Source organism: Planococcus citri, chromosome 3 (genome assembly GCF_950023065.1).
Source record: "Planococcus citri chromosome 3, ihPlaCitr1.1, whole genome shotgun sequence".
Classification (NCBI taxonomy): domain Eukaryota; kingdom Metazoa; phylum Arthropoda; class Insecta; order Hemiptera; family Pseudococcidae; genus Planococcus; species Planococcus citri.
This window is the reverse complement of record NC_088679.1, coordinates 46,057,180-46,076,001: the sequence shown is the minus strand read 5'-3', so window position 1 is coordinate 46,076,001 and position 18,822 is coordinate 46,057,180. Positions and strand designations below refer to the sequence as shown.

The window sequence follows — 18,822 nt, the reverse complement described above, 5'->3', positions numbered from 1 at the left end:
TTTGACCAGTCAAACACGAACCCAGCGCTAGTTTTTTGCAAAAGGTATTTCAAATCGTGGAAAAATACTATAAAGTTGATGAAAAATCGAAAATTTTCGCGGTCCTTCAATCATTAAGTGCTTGGTAGATGACTAAAAGTCGTTCTAATTTTGGATTCAATGAGCCTAGTATAGGCTCAAAAACTCAAATTGAACCTTTTCAAGAGGGAGGGGGTGATCGAGATGCTGTATAGATATGTATGTACTACCCAAAAATAGCAAAATTCACGTTTTTTCTTTCAAATGACCGCACTTTGAAGACCCCTGGCTCCGTCCCCTGAACGGCGGAGGGATTCAAAACTTTTCAGGGTAGCCTCCCACTCAAAGTAAATTTCCTCGTGAATTTTTGTCAAAATCCAGAATTTTTTTTTGGTTTCACCACAATGCTCGCAAGGAGCTAAATTTTAACCAATTCAAGCCGAGTATCTGAAAAAGGTCGAAACTCGAGTTAGCCAAATCGTAAGTTTCAGTCAAAATATACCTCTCTTCCTCAAATCTACCAACAAATGCGAATTGAGCGACTGCTCTAGCGCAACGTAATGCGCCAAGCTCCATCCATAGGTAAGGCACTCCTTCGAGAGAATGCAATTAAACGAAAAATATGCCCATTTCGATTACTTCTCCCTGCTCTCCTTCTATGCTACTCTGGTACAGATCAAACGACGCTAAAACGTTATAAAAACACTTTATCGTTCTTTATACGCTTGAAGGAGCGCGCTCAGCTCACCTGCGCGGTGTTAAATCCGGTAACGATAAACTCGACAAACCATCGCATTCGTATTGCGAGTCCACCTTCTCGTACTCGTAGACATTTCAGCTAACTAATAAGCTATACATAAACTCTAATACATTCTCTTTCCCTCAAGTTTAGAAAAAATATTGAGCGAAAAAAAAATCAAAATCGCGACAAATATCGTCGGATTTACGCGACGACGACGTAGGCAGGTATACTGTAGGTATACACATAGCGTTATTCCTCGCCTGTAACTTTCTTCAAAAATTGAAAAATAATCGCCGTATTTCTTTCTAGCCGCTAAATTCAAGGTCGCCACCGGCGTCGTTCGCCACGTTTTGTCGAGTCGAGTCGCGTCGACGTCCGTTCGTCGGCGAAAAACTCATACTCGTGTATCGCTGTACAGTGTACGTATACGCTCGTTTTCATCAATCATTCGCGAACGCATTACCTACTTTCTTTCCTCGCGTTTCTTTGAAAAAGTTAATATTTTCCGAAAAACTACCGAAAGGCGAAAAATTTCCAATCTAATGCCCCATCCTCTTCTTTTCCCTATTTCTTCGAGTCATTTCGGTACGTGGCGCAGCAGTCGACGCGCATACCAACGAATAAGTAATAAGTAACCCCAAAACATAAAAATCTTATTACATTACAATCGTTTTCTGGCCGTGAGAAATTTAATTAAATTTCGTCAACTTCTGCTCAGCTGCACGAATACGTAGGTATTCAAGCATCTTCGACAATAACGCTCAATGTTGTACGAACGTCGAGAAAGGGCACATTATTAGTCGAATTTTTCTTATCTGATCAATTTGCCAGCCAGCAAAGAAACATATCGATTCTGTATACGAAAGTGAACAGGGGTAATTCTCTAAGGAAGTTCAGAGCGCAAAATTCCTTCGATGAACCTGAAAAAACGTATCAGTTTTCTCAGTATTGATTTCTAATTTTGATAGCAAAAACCAAAATTTGAATGCTCTCATTTTTTTGCTTTTATTCGGTAATTCTGGAAAAAAGCAGCATTTCTTCAATAATTATGGCAATAATCAGTAGTTTTTTCAAAGATTATTTTTGCAAAAAAGCAGGACACAAGAGCAAAAATCAGTACAAAAGTAGAGGAAACAGGGACATTTTTAACATAAAATGAAGTAAAATCCAAAGTTTAACGTAATTATAGACTGAATATTCAATTTTATGAAATTCACCGATTTTTAATGAAAATTTCAAATTCCTTCGACATTTCTCGGTTTTCCAGAAAATGAACACCGCGGTAAACACCCGTAATTCAAAACGAAGAATGGATCACAAAATTACACATTTTGAGAGCCTGCAATGCATCGAAACGAATCATTCGATTTTCTTAAGCGAATAACTTCGCAAACGTTCGAAACATTCGTACGAAAAAAGATGCAATATTTTTTTTTCTCAATACGATACCAAGAAAAAACACCCGCATACCGCATCAATACAAAAGACCACAGAAATATTATTGAATTGAGCATCGAGCAGGGCTGGAAGAGAGAGGACTTCAGTCGATATCCCTTTCAAGGAAATAAGGTACCAACGCGATGCAGTCTATACGTAGTATTCATTTATCAAAATCGACTCGCTAAGCAATATACACATACGTACGTAGTAGGTACGTAGGCACAACAAATCGAATCCTTTCGAATAAGTTCAACGTCCTTAACCGCTTCAATATTGAGTGCGTAATACGTAGACGTACCTCTCTACCTAAATTATGTATTAAGTATGTAAGAGATAGAGATACATACAGCGCAACGTACAAGCAAACCATTACAAAATATCATACATTCGAGTATACTACATGGGCGCATACCTACCACACGCAGTACACCACCATCAGCATACTTACTCGCTAAAATGCCTAAATACTTCTTATCATTCTCTCACCAAGGGTAAAATCGTGTAGCACATAATGCATAAGTATTACAACAATAAAGGCATATAAACATGTACATTGTATACGCCGATAAAATAGTACACTATTCTGCGAGTATGTATTATCGATTCCTCACAGCCTTACTCGTTATTCCATCGGCTATACGTACGACACAACTCAGCCAAAAAGTTTTCCTTTCCTTCTCTCATAAAAACTTCTTATTCTGTTCTATCACACCAACAGTTCAGTGTTGAAAAGCAAAAAAAGAAGAATTGTCATTTTTGCACCTCTCTCCTCGCCTCTTAGTTGCTCGTCACCACCACGCTTACCGCTGCAAAAATTATCGATATGCACGTGCATCACTATCGTCTGACACTGCGAAAACTAATAACTACAATTTCCACGCACTTTGCATGGTGCTGCTTTAGGTACATTTCTTCTTCGTACCCCCCCCCCCCCACATTTTGGCAGAGGCGGTAAAAACCACCAAGAAGGATAGTGCTGGGTGGGTTCTTTCCATTCACTGATGAAAAATATATGAGGGAATCCAGCGAAATGCATCAGTGAAATTTCACTTTTATACACTTGGAAGAAAAATCGTCGATTCGATCAATCATTTTTATTATGTAGTTGAATCAGTGATTTCATCAATGATTACTGATAAGAATTGACAGTCATCTCAGAATCACTGATTTGATCGCTAGGAATACCTACTCTAGCAATTCTATCAACCGATTCGATAGTGAAATTTCACTCATTTGTGAATCACTCGACTTCAACAAATTCGTTACCTAAAAGGCCAAAAATTCACTGACAGGTAAATCAGTAAAAATCCATCAATTCGAGCTCACATACAGTATAGTTTACCAAAGAATGCGTAAATACGCGTTTTTTTTTCTTTCTCTCTCTTCTCGATAACTAGTCGCGAGTACTGGTACTCGTATACTATACAGTAACAGTACACGCACATACCTTCCACATACTCTACCTACACTTTACTACACACATTACGCTTTCATTACACACCAATACAAATACGTAATACATAAAAACGACGTCGTGGTCGCCGTTAAAAGGAACCATCAAACTACTACGAAACAATGCGTTACGAAGGTCACAAGCGCAACATTCATTCACATGTGCATCGATATACGCGCCTATAATGCGCGACAGAGACAGATACAGAGAGCGGCGAAAGGGCAAAAGAGCAACAGAGCAAGATAGCAGCATTACTAATACACATACTACATTTTTAATAATAACAACAACAGCAGCAACAACAACAACAACGACATCAGCAGCAGCACGATTTCAGATAGGTAGCGTAAAATAGAGAAAATAGTGCTCCAGGTCCACTCCACACAGATGCAGTCAGTAGTCGCCGCGTATAAACCTGTTCGACCTATTCGTCGTAATCAACTTCTTCGTTCGATTATGAGAGTATATAGCATAGAGCATAGAGGTAAAGGTAGGTATACTAATTTTTTTTCGTTCACTACTTTTTTCATAATTAGTCTATTCGAGCTGAGCGTATTGCATATCTCGACTCGATATCTCAGAGTCAGTCAACCACCGCTCGCTCGTGGTAAGCCCTACGTGTTTTTTCCGTCAGTTATCTCGCGAACAAACATATGTACAATTTATTGATAAAGAGTCTAAAAAAAAATTGCACCGACAGTTGTCACACCACCAAATTCTGTGGAAAGCGAACAAATTGAAACGAAAAATCTCATGTATCCCGTTTACACGCGATAATTTCGAGTGATGATGAGATTTTTCATAAAATCATTAATCACCAACAACTATTGTACGACTTCGTCGATGCGATTAATATGCGCGCGCAGCATACTCGTATGGCCCGACACTATTGAAATTACTCTCATTTTATACGAATAGATGTTCTTACATGAATATCCACCTCCTTCGCCATCACCAAAATAATTGACGAGGTAACAGCCACAAAGTTTAATCACCCTTGATTACGAGTAGAATGAAATTTCTGCATCAATTGTGTACAAAGAAGGAAACTAGAACAGCCATACTCAACAAGCTCCAAGTGAACGAGAGGAGACCCTTTGCACAGTTACCAAATGAAAGACAAATTCTGAGGCACCTTAAACCAAGGTTGGCGCAACGGTGGAAGTGGGGAGGAGGAAAATATTTCCCCTAACAAATTTCAATCGAAATTCCGTAGTGCCTAGGAAATTTTTCAACATCAAGAACAATTCCATTTTACTATACATATTGTACTTGAAAAACCTAAGTAGAAATTTTCAACAAGGTGTCCAACAAAATTTCAATTTTCTCAAAATTCCACAAAAACGGAAAATAAATTGAAAATTTAAAGCCCAATTTTTTTTAAAAAAGCGGGATATTTTGATAAAAATCTGAATAAAAGCAGGATTAGCAGCATAAGCAGGACTGTAAGACATCCGATAAGTGAATAGGCTGCAACAAAATTTTCACTCTTCCCTCATTGCATTTCCTGCACACAAACATTGCACGGATTTTGCCAAAAATGACAGGATTCTGCATTCGAATTCCATGAAATCCTCCCCTGCTCCTCTCACAAATATGAAATACCTAATATAACTCGATACATAACCAATAACCGTAAGAATGAGATATAAATAGATACGTATGTTATCGGGGCAAATACTTTTCTCAACCATACTCGTACTCCCTTATCACTGTACTTGTACGATACTTTTTTTCAGATAAACACGCATACTCAGACGTGTTACTCTGTAAACGAGCAGATAACTAGAGTAATAACGTACGAAGTCAAGCCTTTGCTCGTTAAAAGCTTATCCATCTTTGATAACGAAGGTGTATCGATGGTTTCTTCTTCATATTCCAAAAAAATGCAACTTCGTATTCTGTTCTAGCGTATAAGTGACCGAGCAAACGGAAGGGGGAGCAGAGAGGTAATTTTATTATTTCACATGTAGGCTTTTCATCTTGCCGTTCGACAAGATAATACGAAATAATATCCGTAAGTACTTGCTTATTGATTTTTGTAACCATATTTTTGGTGTATTTTATACGTACTAAGTAGGCTATCTTTTTCGTGTAGGCTTTACACACAATATACTTGTATGTAATATGAGAAAAAACCACCGAGGTTTTCTCGAAAAAAATCGTAGGTGTACCTACTAGCAAAAAAAAAAAAAAAAAAAAAAAACACGAGAGAATTCGAATGTACATAGATTTTTTGACTTTTTTCCCCACAAATTTTCTCTCTGATATTTACAAAAAAAAAAACAACGTTAGAAAAGTTTCTAAAACATGGTTCAAAATTTTAAAAAAAAGTTCTCTACCTCTGCAACAAAAAAACTCTTTTGAGATAACACCGCTGCAATCACGTTCATTTACTAGAGATTCTCTAGTAAATGAACGTGAACACAGGCCCAGGTCAATCGACCATCCTTATTCAGCAACTTTCAGTTTTCTTATTTGGTGCTTTTTGGCACTGTACACACAGACAGTGCACCCTTCACAAAACCAAGATTCAAAATACATAATATGATGTTTTCATCGATGAAATTCATTGAAATTTCAACTATTGGAAATTACGCGCACTACCTTCTTATGAACAACGTAACTGAAAACGTTTGCCAGCCTCATCAGAAGAAAATTAATCACGAATAATCGAAAGGAAATGCCTTACTCAAAAAAGTGTAATTCATAGTATCTTGTCGCAGGACCTTTAGTTCGTCCACAACGGCAACGTTTAGGTTGAGAAGGAGGGTTCGGGATGGAGTGGTTCAACAATATACCTGAAAACATCAGGACCCTCGCATCATCGCTTCCCAAACGATGTAAAAAAAAACTAGTAGGAAAATGAAACCTACTGATTTTTCATTTGCGAGTTACTATATGAGACACCCTGTACCACTTAACCTCTCTTCCATCCACCGCCCTATAGTCTTCCTCGCCACATCGACCTACTACACAGACTACACACTGTTCAATATCGTCAAATATACCCAACGCGACTAAATTTCATCTCGAATACAAACTTTTTTTTTTTCAAAAAGGCACACCCGCTGTGCTCCATCGCCACGTTCCAACCACTTTACCTCTCTTTCGTTTCGTCTCGCGTTCCTTGAAACAATTAAAAGACGCGAAAAATTATACACATACTACAATTGCTAGCGTATTTTTAGTTCGCAGAAGACCATACGATATAGACAGGTAAGGTAAGGTAGTTCGACAACTCGACTCCAAGTCGAAACTACAAACAAACTACTCGAACTACAACACGTCAGTTTTAGGTGTTGTCTTCATCGTGGCCGTTCGGCCGCCAAAGTCAATCCGTTTGTATTTTCATAAGAGATCGTTACTGCGGCGGCGGACGTGATTACACGATGCGATATTTCAAATAATAAAAAAACGACGTCGACGTCGTCATCGTCGTCGTCGCTGCAGTACATATAAACGGCCGACGGACGCTAAAACTCGTACGGTATCTCACGGAAAAAATAGGCACACCTACACTTGAGCCACGCGCCTTTCCTCCGATCATCCGTACGATGCGATGTAATGTAAGTAAGTATACCTTTGACGTTGGCCCACGACAACGTTTCAAAATACTAAAGCAGTAGGAACAAAAAATAAATAAAATAAAAACCAACAACAACGACGCTAAAATGTTAACTACTTATTAATTAACCGATATAAATAGTTCGCCGTTTAGTCTGGAAATATTTGACGAGATTGCACAGCCTGTGAAGCATTTCTACGCATGGATGCGACTACTTCGTAATAGTCACAGACGCATTTGCACATCTCCATACGAGTACTTATACGCAGAGGCAGATATACGTCACGTTCAGACAACGTGTAGATATACTTCGTTCGAGTGTCTCCCTTTCCTCCTTCAAAGGGAAAAAGTGGTTTAAATTTTCGCCAGATAATGTGGATAGGTATTGTAAACTGCATTTAGTTTTTGTGACATACCTACAATCACCTACAATAATCTCTTTACCTATGAGATCAAAAAAGTTCAAATTCTCTGTTTGAAATAATTAACATTTTCCAGTTTATCATGAGGCATCATTCCAAGGTTACAAAACAAAAAAAAATCATCTCTAAAAAACATTTTCACGTCGGAAAAGAGAGAGAAAATTTGAAAAAAGTTTTCGCTCATTTGCGACTAGAAAATGTGCAATAGAATAAAAAAAAGTGTAAAATTATAAAGTACTTAACGACAACCAAAAATAGAAATCACCAGTTCAAAAACATGTTACTAATAAATATTCAGGTGAAAAAGTAAATAAAAACGCAAAAAAAGAGCAAGCCGTATTTCCTAAAGTTATACCGAAATCCAGAGAACGTGGAATGGGCGTTTGTTGAAAAATGAATTAATGAAATGTGAATTTATGTCGCCAAGAGAGCTTTTTTCCACAAATTGCGAAATCACGTCGGAAATCCAAAAACAACATTTTTTGTAATCCTCTTCTCAAACCAAAAAAAATTCAAGCCTACAAGGGAACCTTCACACATGATAATCTCCGATTTGAATGAAACTTGGGTTGGTGGAAAGAGGACCTCAAAAAACCCTCATCACCCAATTTTCAGCTGCTGAAGTTGATTTTTTGATTTCTGACAAGCGTTTGAAGTTTCGAGTACACAGGTAAAGTTGTTCGGTAAATTTGAAAAATAGTCGTTTCTCCTCACCACATGAACTTTAGCAGCTGAAATTTTGGCCAAATAGTCTATGCTTGATACCTAATCGACTAATACTACCGCCGGCCGGATCTGGAATTATCACCAGAAATCGAATTTTTTGTTCATCTGGTGGTTTATAAATGCCATTGAAAAATTTGAAAAACCAGTAAATTAAGCTCATCTAATAAACTTCAAGGGCTCAAATTTTGGTCGAACAGTCTGTGCCGAATACCAAATCCACTCATACCACCATTGGCCGGATCCGGCCGTCCGTTCAGAAAACAGGATTTTTTACCGTTTTTTCTCATGTTTTGTGTGAATTTGAAAAATGACCGTTTCTCCCCACCACATGAACTTCACCAGCTGAAATGTTGGCCAAAGGGTCTATGCTTGATACCTAATCGATTAGTACTACCGTCGGTCAAATCTGGAATTATCATCAGAAATCGAATTTTTTGACAAAACTTGAGAAATGGTATAAAAAATACACAAAACTTCAAACACTCGCCAAAAATCGAAAAATCAACTCCAGCAGCTAAAAATTGCGGGATGGGGTTTTTTTGAGGTCCTCTTTCCACCCCAGTCCAAGTTTCATCCAAATCGGAGATTATCACGTGGGAGGGTTCCCTTGTTAGTAATCAATTTGGTGATTTTTGAGTCCAATGCATTGCTGCGGTTTTAACGAAATCTTCAGACAGCACGTGGAATGGATTACTGAGTCGAAAATCAGGCATGAAATCCATTTAGCTAGGAATTAAAATGTTGAAAATTTTTGATTTTATAATGAAATTTTTCAAAATATTGGGATTCAAATTTTCTAATATTACTTCTTTAGTCAATAATCTAGATACTTGCCGATTTTGCATGTTTTCATGTCTGACAGCCACCCTAGAGAAATAAAATAATTCGAAACTCTTAAAATTTTTCAAAAGTTTCAAGAGGTAATTCGTAGAGATTATGTAACATTTCAAAAATTGGCACCCTGAAACTTATAAACCCCAGGAAATAGACCCGTTTCTCCCTTTCTCCTCTCCCTTCGTGACTGAGTTTGACTGTGACTCAAGTAAGGAAACGAAACTGCATTAATTTAGATTTGGGATTGAGAAGATGACCAACGTAATTTTTTTTGCTTCTTTGAAAAAAAATACACGATGACAGAAGAAAAAGAATGGTCCTAAGACGACAGTAATGGATATTGGAAAACTTTACCTCAATCGATAGAAGTAATAATTCACATGATTAATCATAATACATACTGGTAAGTCCAAAGTTTGTTGGACGCTTCAGAACAACTCAAACCATCCGTTCAGAAGATTCAAACTAAGAAATTGACTTTTCAATTCTTTTTATGTACCATGGGCCAGAATTTTTCAAAAAAACTACCTAATTAGAATTCAAGGGGTGCCAACATTTCAAATACTCAATTTTCAAAATTCAAACGAAACAACTTTAGTACATATTTTTTCGTCAGTCTTAATCGAACAACGATTACCAGAAGGCTGAAAAATAGCGAGCCCAGTATTACATAGAATTTTTTGTAATACAAAAGTGAGTTGGCAATTCTGATCACAAATGTTGCCAACTGAAACATGTTTCAAAAAAATCACAGGAGTGGCCAGGAATTCATGGGTCATGAAGTGTTGTTCTAAATTTTTTTACAATTTTCATTATTTTTGAAACTTCAAACTACCTACCGTCAAGAAAAAAAAATTGAAAAAATACCCAAGGTCCGTTTTCCCAGAGCCGGTGACATATACATGCGTACACATCGCGTTACACAAACTACTAGATTATCACACGCTATGTCAAGCCATGCCACGCCACACACACACACACACACACACACACACTCGCACACATAGAATCATTATTATGTCCGGCCAACGTCGTCGTCGCCGCCGTCACTATGTCATACAGAGACGCATACCAGGCACATATACATCGCGTTTTCCATCTCTTCGCGTACGAGTTTTAAAATTAGATCACCGCCAGACGAACAGTATCCATCTTATCTCGTTGATAAAATGAAGAAAAAAAGCTTACAGCGACGAAACTGAAAAATGAAATGGAAAAAAAAAGGAAAAGAAAAAGGAAACAAGAGTGAAAAGGACGAAAACTACGACACACGTTCGTTTTTCGATATACTATGTACTTATCGAGTACCTGCGTTAATTTTTTCGCATTCTTGGTTCGTTCTCTGCTACCATATGATGGCAAAGTCGCGAGTCGCGTCGACGGTATCGGTTCCGCTAACGGGGTCGTCATCGTATAGTCGACTGAAACGCGATATCATCGTCTTTCTCTTCCTTATTATATAGGTGCACTCTCCCTCTAGTATTCGGCGACCTTTGTACGCCCGTCTATTCTCCTCCGACCAACTGCGAGCACCGCACCGCACCGTACTGTACCGCGCGGTCTAACCTCGCCAGCGTACGTACTCCTACCCATCTGCTGCTGCTGGTCGCACCTCGCTCGCGTTCGCGTCATAATTCAGAAATCCATTCATCGTGTTACGTCGTCGCCTCGCGCGCCGCGATTTCATGATATTTTGCCACATAGGTACCGGCGGCTCCGGTTCCAAAGATTTACCCCTTTACCGACCGACGAGCGATGCGATTCCGTCCGTCCATCCATCCATACGTAACACATTCCCTCTCCCGCCTACGCCCTTATAATACATATGTTATGTACATATCTCGACAAACGTGAAATTTTTCGTTCGCTATTTCTGCGTGTCTATCGTACACATACATACGTTTATGTATGTACGTAGACGTAATAATATTAAAGTAATTTACTCGTGTACTAGGTTTTTTTTCTTCTTCTTCAAACGTTGTCGTCTAAGATAATCTCGCCAATGTACATAGTACATACATTGTATACTACATACGAGTATCTTTTTAGACGTTCGGAACTTGGGGAAGACGATTCATCTACCTTTGAGTCGATTCTCTCGGAACTCGGCCCTTTCAGTCATCGATTTGGCTCATTTTTTTAAAAATCAGATTTTTGGATTTTTCAATATCATCAAAGAACTTGCATAATTTCACCTGGTAAGTATATCTCTGTAGGTACACCACCATTGCATATTGTCCAAAATAGACGAACAATCAATACACGAATCGTAAACAAAAATCTACCACAACTTTTGAAATTTAAATTCTGCAAGCATCTGGGTGAGAAGAAGAGGAGCGAAATGATTAAATTTAAACCGTTCAAAAATCAGAACTATCTATGGAAACTATAAACAATAGCACAACTGTACGCATTTCGAATCGAAGAAAACTCCAGACCAAAGTTAGCTATTCTAGTATCTGGTAGACTCGTTAACGCGGCTAATTCAAGCGTAAAGCGAGCCGAAGTCGCGTCGAGCCGCAGCAACGTTGACAGATAACCAGGCATAATAACACACAGAAAACATGATAATGAAAATCCATGACCAACCGTTTACCTACACAATCGAGTCGTACAACTTACAGACGAAAGAAAATTTTTTATGCCACGCGACATATTATCTTACGCGTCTCTACACGGTATTTTCATGGTATAATTTTCTAGTATAAGAATTCCTACTATTTTATCGGTAACGAGATCAACCAAAGAATTTTCAAAAATTCCAGCAAGCAAAATCATTAGGTATCACGTAATTGCTTCACTTCATTCGTAAATTTAACATTTCTTGAATCAACAAGATCTTCAAATACGACTAGATCTTGTACTATTAATATTGGAATACATCTTGGCGATATTTACCCATAATCTCCGGCAGGAGTTCCACCAACCACTGACATATTGTAATGCTCATGTGTCGTCGGATACATCTGATGACCGGCTGGTATTTTACCAACATCCCCGTTCATATGCGCATAACCTGCAACAAAAAGCAAATAATCCATCGTTAGCATACCGTATGGTGTAGATACTACAGATAATTTATCGTATGTAGTACTTCATCCACGCTTATTAGGACCGGGCACCGCTGTAATGTTTACATATTTTCAGACGGGGCTCTTCTTGTCACTCTCTAAATTTGAAACAATCAAATTTCACTGCTTAGCAGTCACGACATTTTGCCTTTTTAAAAGCGGTAGTTTTTTACTGCAAAACAGTGAAAAATCTACTGAATTGGTCAGTAAAAATCATTTTGATTGACTAATTCGGTAGATTTTCTACTGTTTGCAGTCAAAAACCACTGCTTTTAAAAAGGCAAAATGTCGTGACTGCTAAGCAGTGAAATTTGACTGTTTCAAATTTAGAGAGCAGTGTTTACAAAAACATTGATTTCAAGGGTTAAAAAAGTGAACAAATAATTCGTTTATGATTATTATTGAATAAATAATGATGTGAGTCACCATTTTTACTTTTAACTCGTAATACCAACGTTTTGGTGGAATACGATTGATAAGAAAAGCCCCGTCTAAATTAAATTTCGCACCATACAATGCAACGCACAGCACAAGCACATGGTGATTCAGTTCACACTTCAAATCTACAATCCACCAGTTGGTAGAACTGCCCAAGTAAAACACAAGGTTCATGGAAAGGAACAAGAGTATTCAATTAAAACGTACCATGGTAGCAGAGCATAAGTCGTCTCAACAAATACACGAATGATTCAACTACAGAACGTTGACATTCTCTTCATACATAACAAAAATAGTTAAATCAAGGTTGCCATTCAGAATAATTTTCCGAAACCTTAATACAAGCTATCCAAATTCCTATCTCATTTTTCAAATTTTCCAACGACTTTTTCGTGAAGAGTAAACATTTTTAGGTACAGCGTAAAGTCTCCAACAGATTTTTATCAAAAAACTTCACTCTTTCACCACCACAGTAAATCCAACACACCTTCCTTGTCTACACCCCAAACCTCCCAGCTTTCAAAAAAAGGGAAAATGAAAGAAAAATATAACATATCAACTGAATCATACAAGCACTTTAAATTTCAAACCAAACCAAATCTAATCACTTTCCATTTCCAAAGCTGTCCTTTCCAGTTTTCAAATTTAAGCCAACCCTAATCCACTAACACTTGTTTTTTTCAAATGCAGTTTTCAAATTTGAGAGCTGAAATTCGTTTTTTTTTTTTTTTTTTTTAGCATTTCCAAAGAACGATTTTACATTTCTGAAGATATTTGAAAACACGCTGGAGACTCCAAAAAGTCCAAATTGGGATTGTTTTCGAATCGGATGATCATGTAGACAACCCAGTCGATATCTTCTCGAAAAAAACCGCTCGTTATATGTGTTCTTTTTTTCAGTTATTCTGGAATTTACAAATTGGTCAAAAATCCACCTTTAAAGTCACACTCTTGGAATCGGTCATGGTTGTAGATCCTTAAGTTCATTTTTGGCCACTCCAGAGTTATTTGAAGTTTTCGGAGAAAATTGAAAAATCGCTGAAAGCTCTACGATGTCTTAAAACTACATAATACGAGTAGCTGTTGAGAATGGGAGTTGAATTGAGGAGCGATATTCCAAAACGCCCTTAGTCCACTTTTTGAAATTTTACAGGAGAAGGAAAAAACGTGGTACGTAAGAGGTTACGTTACATTTGGCATTGGTGATTGTTCTGTTACCTACCCAAACACTTCCCTGGTGCTATGCTTCAAACATTTTTACGCGATATGTTGATTAGTGCCTCTAAGCGTTCATGAAAGTGACCTATGTTGACAAAGGCCGTTTTGGAAAATTTTTTTCAAAATGTAAAGTGATTAATGTTTCAATAGCTATTTCTCAACTGTTCGTCGAGATTATTTTTTTTAAAGTTGTTTTTCATTTCATCGGGTGAAAGGGGTTTTTCAACTTTTCCGACAGATAGGTACGTAAAAATAGGGGTCAAATGGGTCAACTTCACCTATAAAAACTTTTTTTCATGTTTTGAATAAAAAAATCGCGTTTTTTTGCAAACTTTGAATTTTTTAAAATCGACTTTGCAACATGTTACCATGCCACTTTTTTAATATTATGTTGTTCAGCATAAAAAGTTGTGCATAATATATTTTTCTCAGAATTTTTGAGAGTCCGAACGATATGAAAACTATGTTTTGAAACTTTTTGAGCTAATTTTTTGTACAATATAAAGTGGCAACACCAAGCATCGTAGACGGTCACTTTTATAGTGACTTAAATCACTTTTATCACGAAATGTAACTTTTGGTAACTTTTTTCATCAAAAAATCACTATTGGTCACTTTTCTTCCTAAAAAGTCACTTTTTTGTTTTTTTTTTTTCGTTTTTTAAACAAAATTTTCATCCAAATTATCGTTTTTTTACTCATTTTCAAAGGATTTTATGACAATTTTCTTTATTAAACAATTTCAGAATTTTAAGAACACAAATTTTTATTTTTCGAAACATCAATTTTCGAAAGCTTTTGCCCTCGCTTCGCTCGGGTTTGTTTTCTTTTCTTTTTCAAAATAAAGAGAATTTTTTTTAAAAATCAAGTTCTAAAGCCAAAAAATAAACTTCTTACAAAAAAACATGTTTTTTTGCCTCTCAAAATACAAATTTTCAAGAGCTTTCGCCCTTGATTAGGCCTATCTTTTTTCATTTTCAAAATCAACTTCCTTCAAAAAAACATCATTCGAATTCTAAAATTTTAAAAATAAAAAAATGAACTCCTCGTTCTTACATTTTTGTTTTTAAACGGATTTTCCCGGTGGGGCCAGGCGGGAGAATAAAGTAATAATTTTTAGGTGAGATATTGAAAGTTTTTTTGCTTTTGTTTTTCGATTTTTTGTTCTCCTGAACGCTGGAATTTAAAAAAAATGGGTCACTTTTTTCACTGATAAAAGTCACTAAAGTCACTTTTTTTAGAAAAATTTGGCTACGATGCCTGGGCAACACTGATTTTTAAGATATCACCAAAAAGCCTTTCAAAACCCTAACTATGAGAAAAAGTTCCATTTCGATAGGTATCGCGGTTATATTGAGTAATCCACTGTTGAAATGGATGATATTTGAGGATCACTGAAACTGGCTACCTTTAAAAATGGGCTAGAGGGATGCGATTTGCACCATTGGTCATCCCTTCGGAAGGTCTTCCCACAGGAAAAATTTCAAAAAAATCGCCGAACCCCCTACCACTTCTTGGTCCAATTGACGTGGAATAGCCCTGCTCTTTAATTAAAACACATTTCCAACAATCACTGGATAAAGGCCGTTTTGGCGGGACTTTCATTTTTTAATTTTTTTAAAAATTGGCTTTTTAGATGGGATTCGCGCTGTATTTGGGTAGATTAGAAGTGTAGGTATGAAAGTCCATACATTATCCACCAGAAGGCGCCAAAAAACGCAATTCGAAAAAAATGGTCTTAAGTGCGTTTTGGAATATCGCTCCTCAATTGAAGAAATTATTCGATCCCTTTGCTCAAAAAATTATATTTCCATGAAAAAGTTAGAAAATCACCCTTGAAACAATTTTTTTGAATTTTTTAAATGATCAAAATTCGCCATAAATCCAAAAACTGAACTTTTGCACCCGAAATTTTGGTTACGGAAATTTTAGTACATATGTGCAAGTTCTTTCGATCTACATACATATAGCGTGGTTCCATTCAAATCGCAGAGTGTGAGTTCGAAAAATTCCCTAATAAGTATCTTCTCCACACAAAAAGAATCGACATCCTCAATTAAATCTACGATAACTTTGATCCTACAATTATTTTTCTGAAATAACTCTACTTATTTTCCGCGCATGATTTTTTCGCAGTTGGACTTTCTAAATTCATCATTTTGGTTTAAAATTCGACCCTTCCAATTGTCCTTGAATCCATTATGTTATTTTTTTTTTACAGCGGTTATTTCAAACACCGAGTAACTTTTTTCTTCCGATTCTACAGCACCACTTGTCCCATTTACAAATTTGAACTTCACTTTTCTTTATCGTCATCATACGCCATACCTTTCAACGTTGCTACTCTCCTCATACACCAAGGCGTTAACCAGAGATTAAGAAAAATCAACAACAAAAAAACTATATTAACTAATTAATATAATAATAATAAAGATAAAAAAAAAACGCACGTAGTTCATTTTGAGGCACCGAATCGAACCATACGGTTTTTTTGTTATCGATTTCTTATTTAAAGGCGCTAAATACACGATGCAACGACGGTATTTAAATATTACAGCATATTTTCTCATTAAGTAAAAATCTGCATTATGGAATGAAAACATCTAATGAGATGATGGAGAGGGTTATGGGTGTCAAAAAGAATGATTCGAACTCGTACAAAATAATACAAAACCCCAAAATTGGAATCTTCCCAAATTTTTAAAATCAAAATAAACTTGATTCGATTGGGTGAAGATTCATCCAAAATTCAAAATTTTCATCACTCAGTATTTCAAAATTGACATTCTCAAAATTTTCATTATATACCTACTACCTGGAAGTATTCTGCCAGAGATGAAACAAATTCGAAAAACTTGAATCATGTTCATCAATCATGAATCATACGAGCGAATATAATTCGAATCACGGACCAACTCTACGGATCATTTTGATGATTCAAAAATTATAAACTGTTCACGAATGGTACATTTTGAGATTCGAAATGATAGCGATGCCTCAGAAAATGCACATAAAGGGCTCTACCTTTGGTTATACTTCTGTACATTTCTGCTTCAGTCTAAAACTCGCCTGCGATTTTAGCCACTCGCCGCGACGACGACGGTGTTCTTCGCGCTCAATGAATCATGTGTTAGTATTTGAGTGCGATAATATTAATGAAATTATTGAAGATGATTCTTCTTATCTACGATACGAACGTATTCCGCGATAACTAGATAACACGACCAATTTCGACCGAGACCAATATATGGAAAAAATATTATCATTTTGAGGTCCCTTCTCCTCCTCCGATCTATCGCAATTTTCACTTAACATGCAACATACTCGTACACGCGGTAAATTCAAACCCTTTCTTCATCATTGACCAATAATTTTAATAATTGATACAATTCGACGATTAGTTTTCATCGTCGCAGCTCTCAAATCGTCGACCAACTTCGCCAACCTGACCCAACTGGACAACAGAAACTTGAGGAGAATCGGTAGAGGAAAAAAGCCAATTCTACGCCATTCGGAATAATCAAACTTCATTAAAAATTAATCTGAACACACGCAGCGCGATACGAACACCGGTATTCTTTACACGCCACACCGCGCCAATAAATTGCAATGTTGTTCGAAAATTGATTTTTTTTCACTTCCAACATTTTTTCCCTTCATTTATGTATGTACATAGACAGATACGTACATACAACAAGGAATGTACATATGTATTAAGTGCGTACGTCCACAACTAACCCAACTAAACGATCATTTTATTATGAGTAAGCCACAGTCGTCGTATTACCTTCACTCTGTTTTCTTTTTCACCGCATCTCTCCTCATCTTTCGTTATCGTTTGGTCACTATGATCAGGTCATATGTTCAACGTAAATCGAATATCCCTCTCCCTTCGAACCTTACATTAATAATCATAGAAAGAAAGAACAAAGCCACGTTTAATACTAAGCCCAATTATTATTGAAGGAAGTTTTGAAAAAAAATCGTAGCATAACGTTAAATTGGTGGAGATAAATTGATTAAAAAACAATTCGCAAATAAATTTCAAAAAAAAAAAAAAAATGAAGATCCCACTCTGACTCTTCCACTCGAAAATAAGATGATCGTTGAAAATTTGAACAATTCAGCTCGATTCGATGGTGCTCATAATACAAGTACCGGAACGATTTATACTTATGTACGTGAAAATATTAGTGTACTTTACTGATTTTAGTTCTATTGTAGGTACTTATCGCTAAACACACCAGATCGACCGTTTCGAGGAATTTGAAACCCTATACGAGACAAAGTTGTCAGATAAGTTCTTTTTATGAGTTGGAAACAATAACGGTGTATTCGGCGAAGAAATAGCCGAGCTAATTCGTTACTAACCGAGTTGCACTCGAGTCGACAAAAAAACATACGTAAAGGTACGTTGCACCTGCACTCGGTGTTGCCAACCCCCAAGATACATTTTGGGATAGCAATATTTTTCGTGCATGCTCAAGACTGTCCCAGGATCTCAAGAAATCCCAAGAAAATTCCAGAACATCCCAAAAGTTTTTTTTAAAAACCTGAAAAATGTAATAAATTTGATTAAAATTAATGTAGTTACCAAACACTCACAGAAAATTGTTCGAGGTAACACACACACATCAAACATTTTCTTTTGACATTACCGAACTGGAAATCGAAAGAGCCACTGTCTAAAAATACTGAAAAATGAAGTTTTCGTGATACTGATAGCACTTTTGAAGACCAACAAAAAAGGTTCTCTGCTAGAATGGCTTTCAAGGTGGATCGCGAAAAAAAAATGCTGCAGGATGTTCACCAAATTCACTGAAGACCTTCATTTCGAGTTAAAAGTCACTCAGAAAATTTGTTGGCTCCAGAAGTACCCCCGGAGGATAGAAA

At 36.8% G+C, this 18,822-nt stretch overlaps 1 protein-coding gene across 6 annotated transcripts in view; it reads right to left on the bottom strand.

Moving 5' to 3' along the window:
• The window catches only part of Larp4B (La-related protein 4B), a 48,427-nt gene that overhangs the window by 24,289 nt on the left and 5,316 nt on the right, over nt 1-18,822 (bottom strand). For all 6 annotated transcript variants that reach the window (XM_065358376.1, XM_065358377.1, XM_065358379.1 and 3 more), the window contains exon 2: nt 12,102-12,219. In XM_065358376.1, coding sequence (XP_065214448.1) covers nt 12,102-12,219 — 118 coding nt within the window. The remainder of the gene's footprint in view (nt 1-12,101; nt 12,220-18,822) is intronic.